The sequence below is a fragment of the Pomacea canaliculata genome, linkage group LG4, assembly GCF_003073045.1.
Source record: "Pomacea canaliculata isolate SZHN2017 linkage group LG4, ASM307304v1, whole genome shotgun sequence".
Lineage (NCBI taxonomy): Eukaryota > Metazoa > Mollusca > Gastropoda > Architaenioglossa > Ampullariidae > Pomacea > Pomacea canaliculata.
Genome location: NC_037593.1, coordinates 32,427,864 through 32,443,552, shown reverse-complemented (window position 1 = coordinate 32,443,552; position 15,689 = coordinate 32,427,864). Strand labels below are relative to the sequence as shown.

Sequence of the window (15,689 nt, the reverse complement as noted above, 5' to 3'; positions counted from 1 at the left end):
TCTGGAACACAAAAAAGTAAAAGATGAAGGTAAATTAGCAAATTAATACCTTAAAGGCTTAAACACTACCTGACAAAGGCTGATCATCATTTATCGCCCAGACATTCGGGACCAAGAATCTGGGTTGTGGTCTCACATAAAGAGGACATGAGGTCAACCAAGTACAGAAAGGTTAAGGACCTGCTTGCGACGTACAATGAAGGGTGTATCAAAGAATAAGATGTCTATGAATAACATCTACTCGTATCAGTTGGTACCTTTCGCGTAAGTTGACACTGGAATCGACAGGACATGGAAATCTACAGTAAGAATTCGTATAGTATTGGTGCGTTCTATATTAGCTGAAGTTTGAGTAGGAGTAATGACTGCTAGTACTGTGTGTGTATTTGCTTTGAGATTATGAGTATTCTTCAATTTTATATTTGCGATTTAAGTTTATGAATACATTGGTTCTTCAAATTTATCATAGACCTGGTTTATATGTGAACACAGCAAACAGTAGAAAAAGATTTTTTTTTATTTAGAAATTGAAGAACAAAGATGAGATCCAGAAATGTATTACCACTCATGAAGGCATGAATGGAAATTTTTTGTCAAGGTGAAAATTCTTATTTGCTTAAATGTTTGTGTCATACTATTTATATTGTTCTTACTTTTAGGATGATGTAAAGTAATGTCCTGCATTTCCAATTGTAGCTTTGATTTGATATATTCCCTATTCCAATAGTCTTTAATTAGAAGCATCTATCACTCGCTGTGTGTAAACAAAGGTACTTGTTTTCAATGCAAATCAGTCAAGTGATATATGTTCACAGGAACAAAACAATGATTTCTGCAGAATGCGGTTACTCTTGCCTTCTTGCTTCATATGCTTCTTCCTCACGTGGGTTGCTAATCCTATTTAATCACAATTTTGAATTTTCAGTTTTTAAAGTTTATATACACGATGAAGGAAATTATATTATAGCAGTGATATAAACATTAGAGAAAGGGATTCTAATCTGTAATGTCTAGGATTTCTTTACAGTTTAGAGGATCACAAGGGACCAGAAAAGATAAAAGATATTTATATTCCTATTAAAAATACCCTCCGACTAAGGACTGTTAAAATTCCACATAATGTCACAGAGTAAAATCGTGACTTGTAGATGTTATGGAAAGTTCTTTAAAATATCATATAAAGAGTATAGATGATAAAAATATTATAAAAACTAGTATATTTGAAAGTAAGAAACGATGACATGAGATTGTAGTGTCTTAAGTACGTGAAATCACCACACGGCTGTCCCGGATGTATTGGCGACGCCCTCACTAGCAACACTACTGATGACGATGACGATGTCATTCACGACAAAGAAATCCACACTGGACAGTAGAAGTCCGTTCCGTTCGGGTTGAAACTTTCTGATAGAGGTGTACCCGGATCTACAAAGTCTCGGTAGTAGACGGTGACCCCGGGGTTCAGAAAACTAGCCCACCACCCGTACGTGCCCACCGTCATGATCATGTGATCCAGTGACGCAAGAGTCATCATGTCAACAGCAGGCGTTGAGTTGGCCGACAGCACAATGACGTCACTTGTGTTTGCAAACTGTTCCTGGCACCATCTGACGTCATCCGAGGAGACAACAAAAGTGACGTCACCGAACCGTTTTGTGACGTAATCCATGGCGTGCAAAAGATATGTCAAAGGAGCTGTCTTATATCCCTGATGTTCTACATAAAGGTAGTCTCCCCTGCGTACGTGGACGCCTGTCAGCGTACGGTTGTATTTCTGTCGCAGGCTGTCAACCACCTGCTGAGCCTGGGACACTACAGAGTCCTTGAACTTCATCGCTTGGCGTATTTCCGCCTCGTGTTCAAAGAAGTATCGCCACGACTGCAGGTAGCGTCCAATCCTATAATTCTTGTTTGGATCCAGCTGGAAGAATCCTGGGAAAGATTTGCAACATACGCGCTCCCGTACGAAATTCTCGTTGCAATGGCTGGAGTATCTGACAGAATTGTCAATTATCGAAGTATTACGCAGCACATCTCGTAAACCAGACGACGTTTCCAGAAAGACCGGTATCCTGTTCGTTTTCAGTGCAATCCCTAAAAGAGACGCATACTGAAACATCTGATTTCCCAATCTGCCCGACGAAAATACGCAGAGAACCTTGGAACCTTTGAGCCTGTCCAACGAATCAACAGTTAGAGCGCTCATAAGGCTAGCAAATGCAGAGAGTGTGAACTCCACGACATGATGGCGTCCTCTATACACCTCACAGGCAAGAACAGCAAGAAGGACGCAAACAATCAAAACTGCAAAATAAATAAATAACGAAATTTAACAAACCTAATAAAGATTGGGAAGTGACGATAACGAAGACTATTTGACGGTCGTGTGTAGTGATTTCATGCTGTATGGTTGTCTTTGACTTCTTCACACTAAATGTTTGAGATCGTTATCTATTCTCTTGGTATCTTTTAATCCAACAAGTCTTACCCCTCAAGAACATTCTCTGTCCACACAAATACATCCATTATCAATGTTTGAAAACGGACCAGATGGTCAGGGTGCTATGATATTGTCTAAAGCCACACTGCAGGCTGGAGAGGAGAATCTGAAACTCGAGATTCTGGGTGAGCCAGGCACTCACTACGTATTCTAACCCTTCGGAATAATTGTTATCCTGTTCCAGAGTAGTTACAATTGTTATAATTAAGGGAAAATGATCGCTGTCATATAGTTCGTCATGATAAAGTCAAGCAGCAATGTGGGGATGACGACACAGGGCTGCTTTATGGTCAACAAAAGTTGTTCAAACCATCATTTAAAAGGCAGAGATCACTTTCCATAAAAACAGATCACACCTAGTCTATCTCCTAGAACACAATGTAGTCCCTCAAAAAAAAGGACGGGAAAAGGAAGTTGGGTCTGAAGACCATCAAGGTCCTGTCGGGAGATCCGAGGAGAAGGTGGAAGACAGACACAGCAGATTGTGGTAGCCTTGCCCACAGTAACCCGGGTAGCAACATCCTTAAGAGGAGTGGAAAGTGATATCTGGCTAAACAGAAAGTAGGAGTAGAGAAGAAGAGCTCCCCACGCCCCACCCGAGGGGATACCAGTCTGTGAGTCCTGATGTAAAACTCAAAGTCTGTGGAGGAACAACAGGTGGAATGTAGGAGAAGTCTCCTGTAAAGCTGTAACAGAAGGAGAGAGAAGAGATACTCTAAGGCGGAGTTCTTTAAAGTTGCTCTTGTCCCTCGTCAGTTCCACTGAAGGATTAAAGACATGTTCTATGCATGGACACACACACACACACACAAACACTGAGTTTAAACCAAAACTAACTTACCAAAACATTTCCTTTTTTTCTTCATAGCAGACTGACCTCTGCTGACCTCACCAAGAATATTGTTCGTCATAGTCTGTGTGTGCGTCATTCAGATGACGTCATTCTCAAGAATAGAAAACGTCATAGAAAGGCTGTAGCACAACCATGTGAACAGCAAGACAGGTGTCACGTGTCACGTGTTCAGAAATCAACCTGTATAGTACACGTGCGTCGTAGTTAAAAATATCATGGACGTAGATAGGTGGACTAATGTCTGCCGAGACTCACTCTTGGCCTCTTGTGGAGTTCTCTGCGGTCAGTCTCGGCGAACCAGAAGACGATCTGACTTCCTGAAGAGCAGCGAGAAAATAGAATTTAACGAGACTTTTGATGTCGACAATATATTTCTTCTTCTTCTCCTTCCTGTTCCTATTCGCCCCCAGTGGAGCACAGGGCCGCAACCACACCCCGCCATCGGACCTGGTTCTGGGCGTCCTTTACAGTTGGGACAATCTACCCGAAGTGCATTGCTTTGTTGCACTGTTAACCAAACTTTTACCTATTTAGAACACAAACTATTTGCTTCACTAGTCTGAAATCTCTCTTATAACATAATAAATAATATGAATCGCACATAAACATGGAGATGTACTATCACTGAAGTGTTCACATATGAGCATCACCTTGGTCCCTCGCTTATAAATAAACCCCGCTTGTACGTGTGGCTTGGCTTGCCTTCTGTTTTTATTTTTGCTCAAAATTTAGTATTTTATTGTCTTTCAGGATGGTGATTGCTTGTTACATATTCAGGATAGTACTAGTCTTGTTAAAAAAATCGGTAGTGAGAGCAAAGGTTTGTCATTTCTGCACCTGTAACGCGCAACATTACTGCAGAGATAGTCGCACTCTGCGCTGACCAGTGATGACAAAGGAAGACAATGGAAGGTGAGGCGCACTGAAAAGATGTGGTGAATGCAGCCTTGCCAGTACACGGACTCTTCTATAAGTCAATACAGTTCTGAATCCAAAAATATCTGAAAGTTATTATGACATTTGTATGGAAGCTCATCTCGCATCTAACCCTGGCCCAACTTTGGCAGATACAAACATCGTTCCATCAACTCAAGTTTTGTGAGAGCAACACGCCAACGGTCATTGTAAGCTGAGCTTCCTGGAGACACCTGATGTCAATCATGTCAGACTGGCCTTACTGCATGAAAATCCTACTGTGACAGCTCCACATCACAACTTTGTGAAGCAGCTGCAGGAAGGAAGTCTGAAGTCGCCACTGCCATGTGTAGATGTCAATAAATAACGGCTTAAATCATCTGTGTCGGCGAAGGAGGATTGGTGTGCACTGAAAGCACTGGTGTTGGTCTTGGCTTATTCGTAAACAACGAGCTTTTAAACAACAAGAAGAATATTCAATCAATACACTTCTAGAGTAATTTAATGAATGCAGTGATTGTTAATAACTAAATTTGTTTTTTTTTAAATGGTATGTCATCGGCTATGTGAGAATTGTCGAAGCCTTATGGTCGCGAACTAAAACATGTACAGAGAGAGAAGAGTAAGAGGTAAATAAGCGAGACAACAATAAGTTCAATACCTTTTTTATGCATTCTTCTTGAAAGTGCCTTGAACAAATCTTAGCTCTCAGTGGATTGAAACTGTTGTCTGAGCGGCCTGTAGCATGAATGAGAGCCGCTCACCACTTGTCTCGCTCTGTCCATACACCTACCTGCCCGCGGAAGAGAAACAAAAAAAAAAAACAAAAAAAAACAAAACTGAGATCGAAAGATTTGATACTTGCAAGGTTGCACTGTACCATCAGCAGTGTGAACCCCTTTTGTGTTTCTTTATTGTTGTTAGTCTTGCAGACTTTGCTGACTTACCCATTGATGTCAATCGCTAAACCACGGTGGGTTAACCGGAAGCTTTCTACCGACCAGCCTCGTTCTAGCAGTTGACTGAAAAAAAATCGTCTGCAAGCAGTCCAGGGAACTTGGTTGGTGAATAGATTTAAATAGGTTCGTCCCCTCAGTTCGGCCCACGTGGTTGCCAGGTCCTTTGCCTCGCTCTCTACTGTTCTTTTCCAAGTCTGCTTTGGTCTCCCAGCTCTCCTCTTTCCCTGAGGGTTCCAGTCACGTGCCTGCTTGGCATTGGTGTCAGCTGGTTTGTGCAGGGTGTGTCCTATCCAGTCCCAGTTGCGCTTTTTGATGTCTTGACTAGTGGCATTCTGGTTGGTTCTTTTCCACAGGCTGCTGTTGTAGATCTTTTCAGGCCATCTTATTCCCAGAATATGGCGTAGACATCGGTTGGTAAAGGTCTGGAGTTTTTGTTGATGTTTGTCACTCTCCAGGTTTCAGAACCATACAGTAGGACAGCTTTCACATTGGAGCTTAAGATGCGGGTCTTACTGTGGAAGGATAATATGCTCAGGAGTTCCAGATGGGGCGTAGGCTGTTGAAAGCATGCCTGGCCTTGTTGATGTCATCTTCAGTTCCGCCATCTTTGTTGACAAAGCTCCCCAGATACGGGAAGCAGTCTGTTTCCAGGATGTTCTCTCCTTAAAGTTGGATTGGGAGTTCCTGCTTGTTGTTGATTCTCATCACTTCGGTCTTCTTTCTGTTGACTTTTTTTCAAAGCACTATATAGATGTATCCTCTGTTGCAATACGAACATGGTCATGATTGTGTATGCGAACTTTTTCCATGTATAGCTTTTAAATGTATCTTGGTTGTGATAAAAATTTTATCATCCCTCTTCATGGTATTAAGCCGTTGGTCATTGGCCTTGATCTTATGATGCTGGTATTTAGATATAATTATGAGAGTTTTCATGTGCTTAAAGTAAAAATTTCAGCATAGAGCATCCCTAGTGAATCTGTCAATATAAATACCAGCAGTTTTGTTTAGAAAATGTTTTAGACAGGGTTACACAAAATGTAATCGCTTCATTATGTAGGTAGGAAGGTATGTAGGTATCTAGGAAGTGGATACTAAGTCATCTACCATAAAATGAAAGCAACTCATGTGAATGTCAAATATATATATACGGTTCCTAAATAATGAGAATGCTGCTGTCTTGACATGTGCCCTCATATCACCGTTTTACAACAGGTACATCTAGAAAAAAAAATTATATTTTAAGTGTCAGCGCAAGAGGGCAATAACCTTAACCCTCTGATTGCACAGCATACAAGCTTTTTTCTGTTGACAAAATGTTTAGTGAACAAATACAGTCAGGATGAGCTGCACAGGGTTCTCGGACCTCGTCTCAACACACTACACTTTCTGTGGATGCGGCATCTGTTGACAAGGGCTGGCACAACATAGCCTCACTTGCTGGCTCAACAACACCCAGTCCCCCCTCTTTCTCACCAACGCAGCCTGACAGAATGCAATCTGCTGGCAGCTCACTTCTTCGTTTCGCTTGTTAAACATTCTCGGGGATACGTCATAAGGTCACGTGACGGAGAACGAGATTTCGTTGAAGCAAAGGACTAACTTTCATTTCAATATGAGCATGCTCATTAAAGAGGCGGATTTGTGAGGCAAGGTGAACTTCCGAGCACGTGACACCGGCCTTCAATTCTGCTGAGTACCTGTGCACCTTCTGTGGTGACGCAATATACATAGCGGACTTCGTCATTGCCATGTATGACGCAACCCACTACATATTACATCACGACATGACACAAATGCTTGTGGACATACTATGCTATGTCGTAGTCAACAAACTGACGGAAACACAAACAGATAAACATTTACAGCAAGCAATGGCAGGGCAGAGCACCATTTCAAACAAGTTGCGACAGACGGAGCGAGCGGAAATGGTCTTTAGAGACAACTGCGAGGAATGAGGAAGAGTTACGGCGCACGACTACAAGACTGCAACTGGCATCGGGTGTCTACCCGGCGACAGACACGTGCAGCTGCACAATGATTAGCCGGTAATTGTGTCTCGCATGAGGATGGGTGGCATCGGTCATTTATTTCCTATGTACAGAATTATTCAAAATGGTCGCCGTGGACCGAACTTCTAGGATCCGATGTGCTCAAAGGAGATTTGCGTTGCTGTAATTGAGAAAAGTTTCATCGCGTGCATGAACTATCAATGACATCTTTAGTTTAGCGGGAAATAAAGACGACAATGATGAGTGGCGTAGCAATACTGCATCAAGAGTCAAAAAAGTCAGGAGGCCAAGAGACATGACTCCACATCCACATATCAGTTCACTCTAAAATTTAAAACTGACATGTTCCTCCATTTTCACCACTCCTTTATTTCCTGTCTTCCTTTTTCTCTTTCTACACCCTCTTTTCTCTATCGTCTCCTCCCTTCCTTTGTGAAAGTAGTCGTCGTCATCGTCGTTATCCCTGTGAGAAACCATCCATTTCTCGATGAAATAAAAAAATTATTCTTTAGTTTACATACCAGCCGAGAGAATTTTATTTACAGCCAAAATGTAAATACCTGTTGGTAATACTATCTGTAATACCTGGTGGAGGTGATGCTTTTTTCTCAAGAAATTTGCTGCATGAAGATGTCATTTCACAATTAACACTTTGTTTATTCAGAGTTTTAAACTGCGCCAGGCGGATTTTCATGCCAAACAAACGTCTTCTCATGGGGATGGCTATGATGGTCATAGTCATCATCATTGTGTCCAGTAAGGTGGGTTACATGCAGACAGCAAAATATGTTGAGAAGATGTTCAGCTCTGTAAGCAGCAAGTCAGCCGACTTCGTCAACAACCCAGAAGACAGCAAGTCAGCCGACTTCGTCAACAACCCAGAAGACAGCAAGTCAGCCAAATTTTTCAACGTAGAATGGGGTAAACTAGCTCTCTTACTCCTTGTTTATAAACACATTTCTTTGATTAGCTGCTGCTGAATACTTTCAACTTCTAAGGTCATTAGAATCCTTGTGACGAAGTAGACAACACTCATGTTCAACTTCTATTAGCCTTATAGCACAGAAAGTAAATCAGTAAAACAATATTGTGTCAAGTTAAGATGATGTATACTTTAGGTTCTGTCATTTTCATTCCTTCCTTACAATCCTTTTCTTCGTCTTTCGTTTCTTTCTTGCCCACGAAATCGAGGCTTGCATCCAGGCTACAACAGAGGCACATTAGGCGACACCAGCAGCTAATGACAGCCACACGTGACCTTTTGCTCCTGCCAGGGTATCATGACCACACTCCACGCCGAGGACACTTGCGAACAACACATGGGGTACCGTGATACTATCTTTAGACTCCACCCGGTGTAATATCATTGAAATGAATGCGTGTTTCAGCCGACGAGTCCGTTGCTGAGATGCTGAAGCAACGTGTCCGAGTTTTGATATGGGTCATGACGTCACCACAATCGTTACCTAGGGCACGTGCCGTGAAGAAGACCTGGGGCACCAAGTGTGACCTGTTGTTGTTCTTCAGTTCAGCCAACAACACGGAGATTCCCACCATAGGATTAGACGTGAAGGAAGGAAGAGAGCACTTGTTTGGCAAGACCGCTCAGGCGTTTGACTACATCTATGAGAACTACTTTCCATTGGCGGACTGGTTTATGAAGGTCGGTGGTTATAAGATGTCTGCCATCTCACAACAAATCTTAACTTCAAACTCTGTTTCAAAAACTTCGGACGGATTGTAGTGTGTCCGTCTGTTAACTGTCATCTTTGCTTGGCATTCATTACTCATTGACGTCTGTGCCAACCGGCCGGTCACACCGGACTGGTGTCACCACTTAGGACTGTCACAACACCTCCACGCTTCTACCCCATACACCATGTCTATCGGAACACATGCCACCCCTTCCTTGCATGAGGGGTCAACAAGCCACCCGAGACCCTCATTGAGGCCATTTGTTCTCTTTGAAGGTTTTACATGAGACTCACACTTGCGCGCGCACACCCTCGCACACACACACACACAAGCGTGAGAGCGCACGTGTGTGTGTGTGTGCGTAAAATTTCAAAATAGACTCTACTTCTTTGCAAACGTTCGTGCAGCAGTTACTACAAGAGTCACGTGTTCGGAAGGCACTACTTACCTTATCATAGTATATCACTGAGACATGATTAACAAATGTTTATGTAATAAACAAATTCACATAAAATCAATCCGTAATTCCAAAAAACTGTTTTTATCATTTACCAAATCAGCAAGTTTATAGACATATAGATGTTGTAGTTTTAGTCACGTGACAAGGGGTATTATTTCAGGCTGACGACGACACGTTTGTGGTGGTGGAGAATTTACGTCACTTCCTGTATGACAAGAACGCGAGCGAACCGCTATTAACTGGTCATCGTTTTGATCTCTCTCATCTGGACGTGGTCAGTTATTGTATTTGTTTGTTGCTCAGGTGTCTTGTTTACTTCTGCTCTTAAACTGCGATAACATGGTGTGTGTGTGTGTGTGTTTGTTTGTGTGTGTGTGTGTGTGTGTTTGTGTGTGTGTTTGTGTGTGTTTGTGTGTGTGTGTTTGTTTGTGTGTGTGTTTGTGTGTGTGTGTTTGTTTGTGTGTGTGTGTGTGTTTGTGTGTGTGTGTTTTTGTGTGTGTGTGTTTGTGTGTGTGTGTTTGTGTGTGTGTGTTTGTGTGTGTGTGTGTGTGTGTTTGTGTGTGTGTGTGTGTGCGTTGTGTGTGTGTGTGTTTGTTGTGTGTGTGTGTGTGTGTGTGTGTGTGTGTGTGTGTGTTTGTTTGTGTGTGTGTGTGTTTGTGTGTGTGTGTGTGTGTGTGTGTGTGTTGTGTGTGTGTTTGTGTGTGTGTGTTTGTTTGTGTGTGTGTGTGTGTGCTTGCTTCTGTTCGTGATACAGAGAGGCAAACAAAGGAGGATCGTGATAGGGAACTTTTCTAATATCGAGTGCCTGTCTCGTGAATAAAGAATTTAAAAAGACCTTTCACGAAATAAGAAGGACAAAAAAAAAAAAAAAAAAAAAAGTGGGGGGGGGGGACAAACTAAACTGATTATCCCCCTCAGTTTATTTGAGCAGCGAGCGTTGTTACAGACGCCGACCAGTAGTGGACTCAGCAACCAAACAGTTTAGTCATCCTTTCGTCTCTGTCTACAAATCTTGCACACCTCTGACCAAGTCAAACTGAAGAATTCGCTTGAATACTTTTCTTTCATTCAGAGTCACCAGAGCGGCGGTGCCGGGTACGTTTTGAGCAAAGAAGCCCTCAGGCGCTACGGCACCCGACGACGCAAGCCACCCGAGTGCATCGCCAAGTCGACCAACGAGGACGTGGAAATGTCGCGCTGCCTACAGCAGCTGGGGGTCACCCTCCTGAGTTCCTTCGACGACAAACGACGCAGCCACTTCCACCCGTACCAGCCGGTGTTCCACGTGGTAAGTCTGTCTGTAGTCTACAGTCACGTGATGCTATTTGGGACACATTCATTGGCCTGCTTCCGCGAGACTCTCACCTGCTTGTGGCGGGTACAACTGTCAGTGGCCTGCAGGCCAAACTGTCAAATGTGTTCTCGGGAAGGAAATGTTCACAGCGCATGTCACCCACACTTACAGGTGTTCTACTACGCAGTCATCACACGATCACGGCACAACGGTCGACCATCACAGATAACCAAAAGTGATGAGGGGTTCGGAGATAGGGGCCAACTGAATGAAAGAGCTGTTTATGAGACACAATAAAAATTTTTATAAGACATAAGGAAAAAAACTGTTTACAAGAAATAATCACATTGCAGTAAACGTGTTTTAAATGTTGCAGGGCACTGACGACATCAGTGAACACGCTATCAGCTTCCATCACATCACACCTCAACAGATGTCGGTTCTCTACTACTACATTTACCGCTTCCGGCCTTTTGGCCTCAGCTATAAGTTCGGCTAGTCCGCAGGCCCAGACACATGAGCTTCATTAATTAAGGTCCGTCTATTTCTGGCTTTGACATTTCCACAGACTCCGGTGTGTAGAGGCCAGACAGTCCCAGTGTTTCATCAGATTTTATATCGCTGTCCACAGGATTTAAAGTGGCAGCTCTTTTTATTTTTAATTTCATTTCGCGATATTTATTCCTACCTATGGTCACGTGATCAACGTGCAAAATGTTGAAATGCGGGGGAAAAGACGTTGAAAATTATTGACGGTTAGTATTATAAAATCTCCCTATTCATTTTACAAGTACGTCAGTTTTATACACCACGACTTCACCACCACAAGCTCGCAACGCCCTGAGCATCCAGCAGTATCTGGCTGAGAACAACATCACTTATCTGGAACAACCTCCCTATTCACCGGCTCTTGCTTCATGTGACTTATCCCTTCCCCCCAACCCCAAGTTCCAGAGGTCATCAAGGGGGTCATCAAGAGGATCCATGTTGAAGACGTGGAGGTCATCAAGGGGGTCATCAAGAGGATCCATGTTCAAGACGTGGAGGTCATCAAGGGGGGTCATCAAGAGGATCCATGTTCAAGACGTGGAGGTCATCAAGGGGACCGTACCGACAGAGCTGAGGGGCGTCCCAGCAGAATCCTTCCAACAGTGCATAGAACCATGGTAGAGAAGGATGGCAAGATGCATGAGAAGGAGATTACCTTGAAGTGCAAACCATGTTGTTTGTTGCTTGGAATTGAAATAAATTATTTAAAACACCAGTCCCGTTACTTTTCGCACACACATCGTATGTATACCCACAGGTGTAATAATTCTGTTTGACAGACTTGCATGAACTACACAGAAAATCACTTTAATGGCGTGTAACAGAAACAAGTGGGGCTAAAACTGCTCTGAACAGAAAAAATATATTGCAATTGAAAGTAAATTGAAGTGGAAGTAAATCTATCAAACTACCCATCAGAGCATCAATCTTCAACCCATCAACCCATCAATCATTTTTTTTGTGTCGGACACCTGCGTGTTGCACAACACATTTGTAATGTTAGACACTTTCGGGCCTTAAATATATTTAGATAATCAATTTTATTAAAACAAAATATGCACAACAAAACTTTAATAATTAAAATTGTTTCAAAAAGAGATAAAACTGTTTAAGCCAGACTTTCGTTGTTGTGAGCACAACTCTTCGTAAGGCTTGCCCGACGTATCTCAACTGCATAAACGGAGTTTTTTTTTAAAGTTTGTAAATTAACTTTTGTTACAGTTTTAAAACGAGCTGTGCAGCGAGCCTCTTTTTCATAGAATTATAATAAGGCCCGCTGATGCCCGGAGCACAGCCTGGACTCTTTCATTGCCATTTGACATGACATTAAGATCCAGGGGACATGAAAGAACACATTAAACATTCAGCTTAGCAAATGGTAAAGTGCACCAACCCTCGCTTACAGGAGAAAACTCACAAAAAAGTTAGGAGCCTAAGGCAGGAGATGTGTTGAGGGCATCAGAAGTGTGGGAAACAAGTCTACTGACCTCCTCGGTGTCCTTAATACTTACATTGTCCACTCGTTGATGTCGGCTGCTTCTTGGATCCAAACTCCTTTCATGCTGTACATTTGTTGACAAGAACACACTTTATATTTTATATTTTTGTGTGACAAAAGCCATATTCCGCTAATTTGTTTTTTCTCGTATGTGGTGCGGGATGTAAACTATACAGTTGTCTCGCGAATCAACAGGATGTGGAGAGAACACTACAGAGAGTCCATCAAGGGTCTAAATGAATAAGAATATTTTTATTACCGTTTGGTGTGCGTGAACGCATGCAATAGAGGCTTGCTTTTGTCGTGTGTGTAAGCAAGAGAGAGAGAGAGAGAAAATGGGAATTGTGAATGTGAAAAGTAATAAAGTGACATAAAATAAAAAGAAAGATAGGGATATATATATATAAATAAAAAGAGAGAAATGGTAAACAGAAAAAAAATCCAAGAAAAGCAAGCAAAACAACAGAGAAGATGACAAATAAATTCTAAAAAACAGAGAGAAAGAAAGGAAAGTCGTGAAATAAATAAAGACAAAAACACTACAAAGAACAAGGGAGGCGGGGATGATTTAACAAAAGAATACCTTGACTGTCTGTCAGGCAAGGAGCGTGTAATACGATGATAGATACACCGGGGTCCGTGAGTTTCCCTCCATTCCCTTACGTGCAGTGAATTCCCCTCTCACATGCACACGGACACACAATGGAGAAAAGCTCACCTGTGCTTCTTGTCTTGGTCTTCACATCGCTGGTATGTAGTCTCCTCGCATTATTTTCATCTCACACCACAGAAGCTTCAGAGAAAATAGGATTATGTTTGGACGAATACACGATTGAGTAAACAATAAACATAAACTAAACTTCGCCTGGCCGGTGACATTATTTCTCGCTATGTGACACCACCCTTTTAATTGTAATTAAGGGTTGACAATGACATCGATAACTTTCACTGTCAACCTCACCACAAACATGACTATTACTATCATGACAAATCAAATGACAGATGACAAATGACAGAGGCTGTTGTTTTGCTAGGACAACATTTTAATGAAAGAATGGTACAAGTATTTACCTTCTGCTAGAAATGCTTTTTTATTATTTATTTATTTATTTTAGAACATAGTATGCTCAGGTAGCTCGCGAGGCAGTAGGCGGTCCAGTTTTTTTTTTTTTTTCATCAGCTTACATTTGCTAGGTAACACAAGTCCAAAGCAAAACGTTTATTGTGTTGTTTTTGTTTGTATACATCGGGCACGACTAACCATTCCCACAGTTCTTGTATCCTTCCATTGTGGCTTGTGTGTGTGTAGGTGTGACATCCGGCCTGTGTGCTGTAGTAATAATCACTGTTGTTGTGATGTTAGTAAGTACATACTAAACACTATGTTAGTAATAAATGCAGACTACACACTGTTAACATACTAGTAACGAACACACACACACATTCTAGTATCAAACACACACACTACGCGTCAACAACAAACACATACACAACAGCAACAAACACTCTCTACATAGCAATGAAAGACAGTAAATAAACCTCCGGTGACAGTCACAACTGCCGGTCAGTAACTAAGACATTCTGCTAGTCAGTACTAAACAATAAACAGTAATGCAAGCTGACAACAACAAAGTTGTTCCACAAACAAAGGCCAGTAACACAACAGCCACGTGATGGATGTCATGTAGAACATGAAAACCTAATAAGCTCTATTCTGGACTCCCCGACAGGGGGAGGGAGTAACATGCAAAGTTTAATGTCCTGTGAAGTCGTGTAGGTAAAAAGGAAATGTCACAAGATTTCACGACTGTTGTACGACTTGAAGTATATGCTGGTCTGTCTTCCTGGAGGAATAACAAAACACCCCGTGTCAGGTCTCGCGATTCTATTTTGTGGGTGTCTGTGCGGACCCTTGGCTACTTTTCATTCCCTCCTGTTAGACCTGTCATCGTGTGTGTGTGTGAGGACCAAATGTAGTGATTGTTTTTATTTATTAAAATTGATTAAGATATTTAACCCTGATAGTCCGTGAAAGCCTCTGATGATATCAACATCAACTATCGCCATCTCAGTCCGTTTTCTGCCTTTCTTTGGGAATGACAGTTGTCCACCCTTCTCCTTGTTTTGTTCGCAAGCAAGAATCGAACCGGCAGTCTTCTTTTTCGAACACGCTAGCTGCCTGCCTGTTTGTTTGTCTGTCTCAACAAAGCGGTATGGTCCTTCCGTCCAACAAAAACAAATTTCAGTTATCATAATTTTCAAGGATCAGTTTATTTTATATTTGAGCCAAGTAAGCCCCTATTCCAAGTTATCTATGTCCCAGTTTCTCGAAGTCTACTAAAGTCGATCTGTTCTCGAATTCTGTCATCGTTATATTTTCAGTGCTGCTTGCGAGGCTCAGCAAATCGACTTTCTGCACAAAGTTCGCAGAGGGCATCACATTTCCCGGGACTGACAAGTGCTGGCCGCCAGAATCCACAAGGCACCCGTTCCTATGGAGACGAAACGGGACCAAGATTCTCTCCTGATGCAGATTCGTTTCTAAGAAGCCTTAGTGGGCGCCCCCTGGCGGGCAGTGGATCTACGCCTGTACCGGAAGACCAGCAACTTGTCAGCGTGCTCCGCAGTCTTGCAGACATCCCAGGCTTAGCTGGTGGCTTGAACCCCGACCTACATGCCGCAGGACCTTATTCTGTTGACGAAATATCCGATAAGGGGCGTGGCTTAGGTAACGACAGAACGGGACACCCCTTGGGTCAACTTGGAGAACTGCTAAGAGGCTTGCACGGCGACCATGTCTTGAACTTTGACAGACAAGACAATGGGCGGAGCTTTGCCTTAGGCCTCGACACGGGTAACCATCGCTCTAGCGGACAGTGGTCAGGGAACGATCCACCTGGAAGCGGTTGGAGATGGGGTGGGCTCGGTCCAGACGTCAGCATACGGGTATCTCT

General features: G+C 42.6%; 3 protein-coding genes across 3 annotated transcripts in view; 2 read left to right on the top strand and 1 right to left on the bottom strand.

Moving 5' to 3' along the window:
- Window positions 1-499: 499 nt before the first annotated feature.
- Window positions 500-3,386, bottom strand: LOC112562553 (galactoside 2-alpha-L-fucosyltransferase 2-like). Its single transcript, XM_025235846.1, has 2 exons — window positions 3,342-3,386; window positions 500-2,304 (listed from the first exon to the last, which is right to left on the bottom strand). Exons 1-2 carry the CDS (start codon window positions 3,364-3,366, stop codon window positions 1,346-1,348), a joined length of 984 nt encoding a protein of 327 aa, XP_025091631.1. The 5' UTR covers window positions 3,367-3,386; the 3' UTR covers window positions 500-1,345.
- Window positions 3,387-7,014: 3,628 nt separating this feature from the next.
- LOC112562552 (glycoprotein-N-acetylgalactosamine 3-beta-galactosyltransferase 1-like) lies at window positions 7,015-11,952 on the top strand. The gene is made up of 6 exons (XM_025235845.1): window positions 7,015-7,275; window positions 7,904-8,160; window positions 8,628-8,902; window positions 9,555-9,668; window positions 10,467-10,682; window positions 11,065-11,952. Exons 1-6 carry the CDS (start codon window positions 7,265-7,267, stop codon window positions 11,185-11,187), a joined length of 996 nt encoding a protein of 331 aa, XP_025091630.1. The 5' UTR covers window positions 7,015-7,264; the 3' UTR covers window positions 11,188-11,952.
- A 1,277-nt stretch (window positions 11,953-13,229) lies between these two features.
- The window catches only part of LOC112562551, a 3,628-nt gene continuing 1,168 nt past the window's right edge, over window positions 13,230-15,689 (top strand). Inside the window, exons 1-2 of the mRNA XM_025235843.1 lie at window positions 13,230-13,485; window positions 15,118-15,689. The exon at window positions 15,118-15,689 is cut by the window's right edge and continues 1,168 nt beyond it. Of these exons, the coding sequence (XP_025091628.1) occupies window positions 13,438-13,485; window positions 15,118-15,689 (620 nt within the window). The 5' untranslated portion in view covers window positions 13,230-13,437. The remainder of the gene's footprint in view (window positions 13,486-15,117) is intronic.

What these genes read in the sequence shown, in the direction of transcription:
- LOC112562553 (XM_025235846.1), bottom strand. Translation starts at nt 3,366, where the DNA reads ATGAAGAAAAAAAGGAAATGTTTTG. An exon ending in GAAAAAAAGGAAATGTTTTG is followed by an intron (nt 2,305 to 3,341) that starts GTAAGTTAGTTT and finishes TTTATTTTGCAG; the next exon opens with TTTTGATTGTTTGCGTCCTT.
- LOC112562552 (XM_025235845.1), top strand. An exon ending in ATTTTTCAACGTAGAATGGG is followed by an intron (nt 8,161 to 8,627) that starts GTAAACTAGCTC and finishes TGCGTGTTTCAG; the next exon opens with CCGACGAGTCCGTTGCTGAG. An exon ending in TGGCGGACTGGTTTATGAAG is followed by an intron (nt 8,903 to 9,554) that starts GTCGGTGGTTAT and finishes GTATTATTTCAG; the next exon opens with GCTGACGACGACACGTTTGT.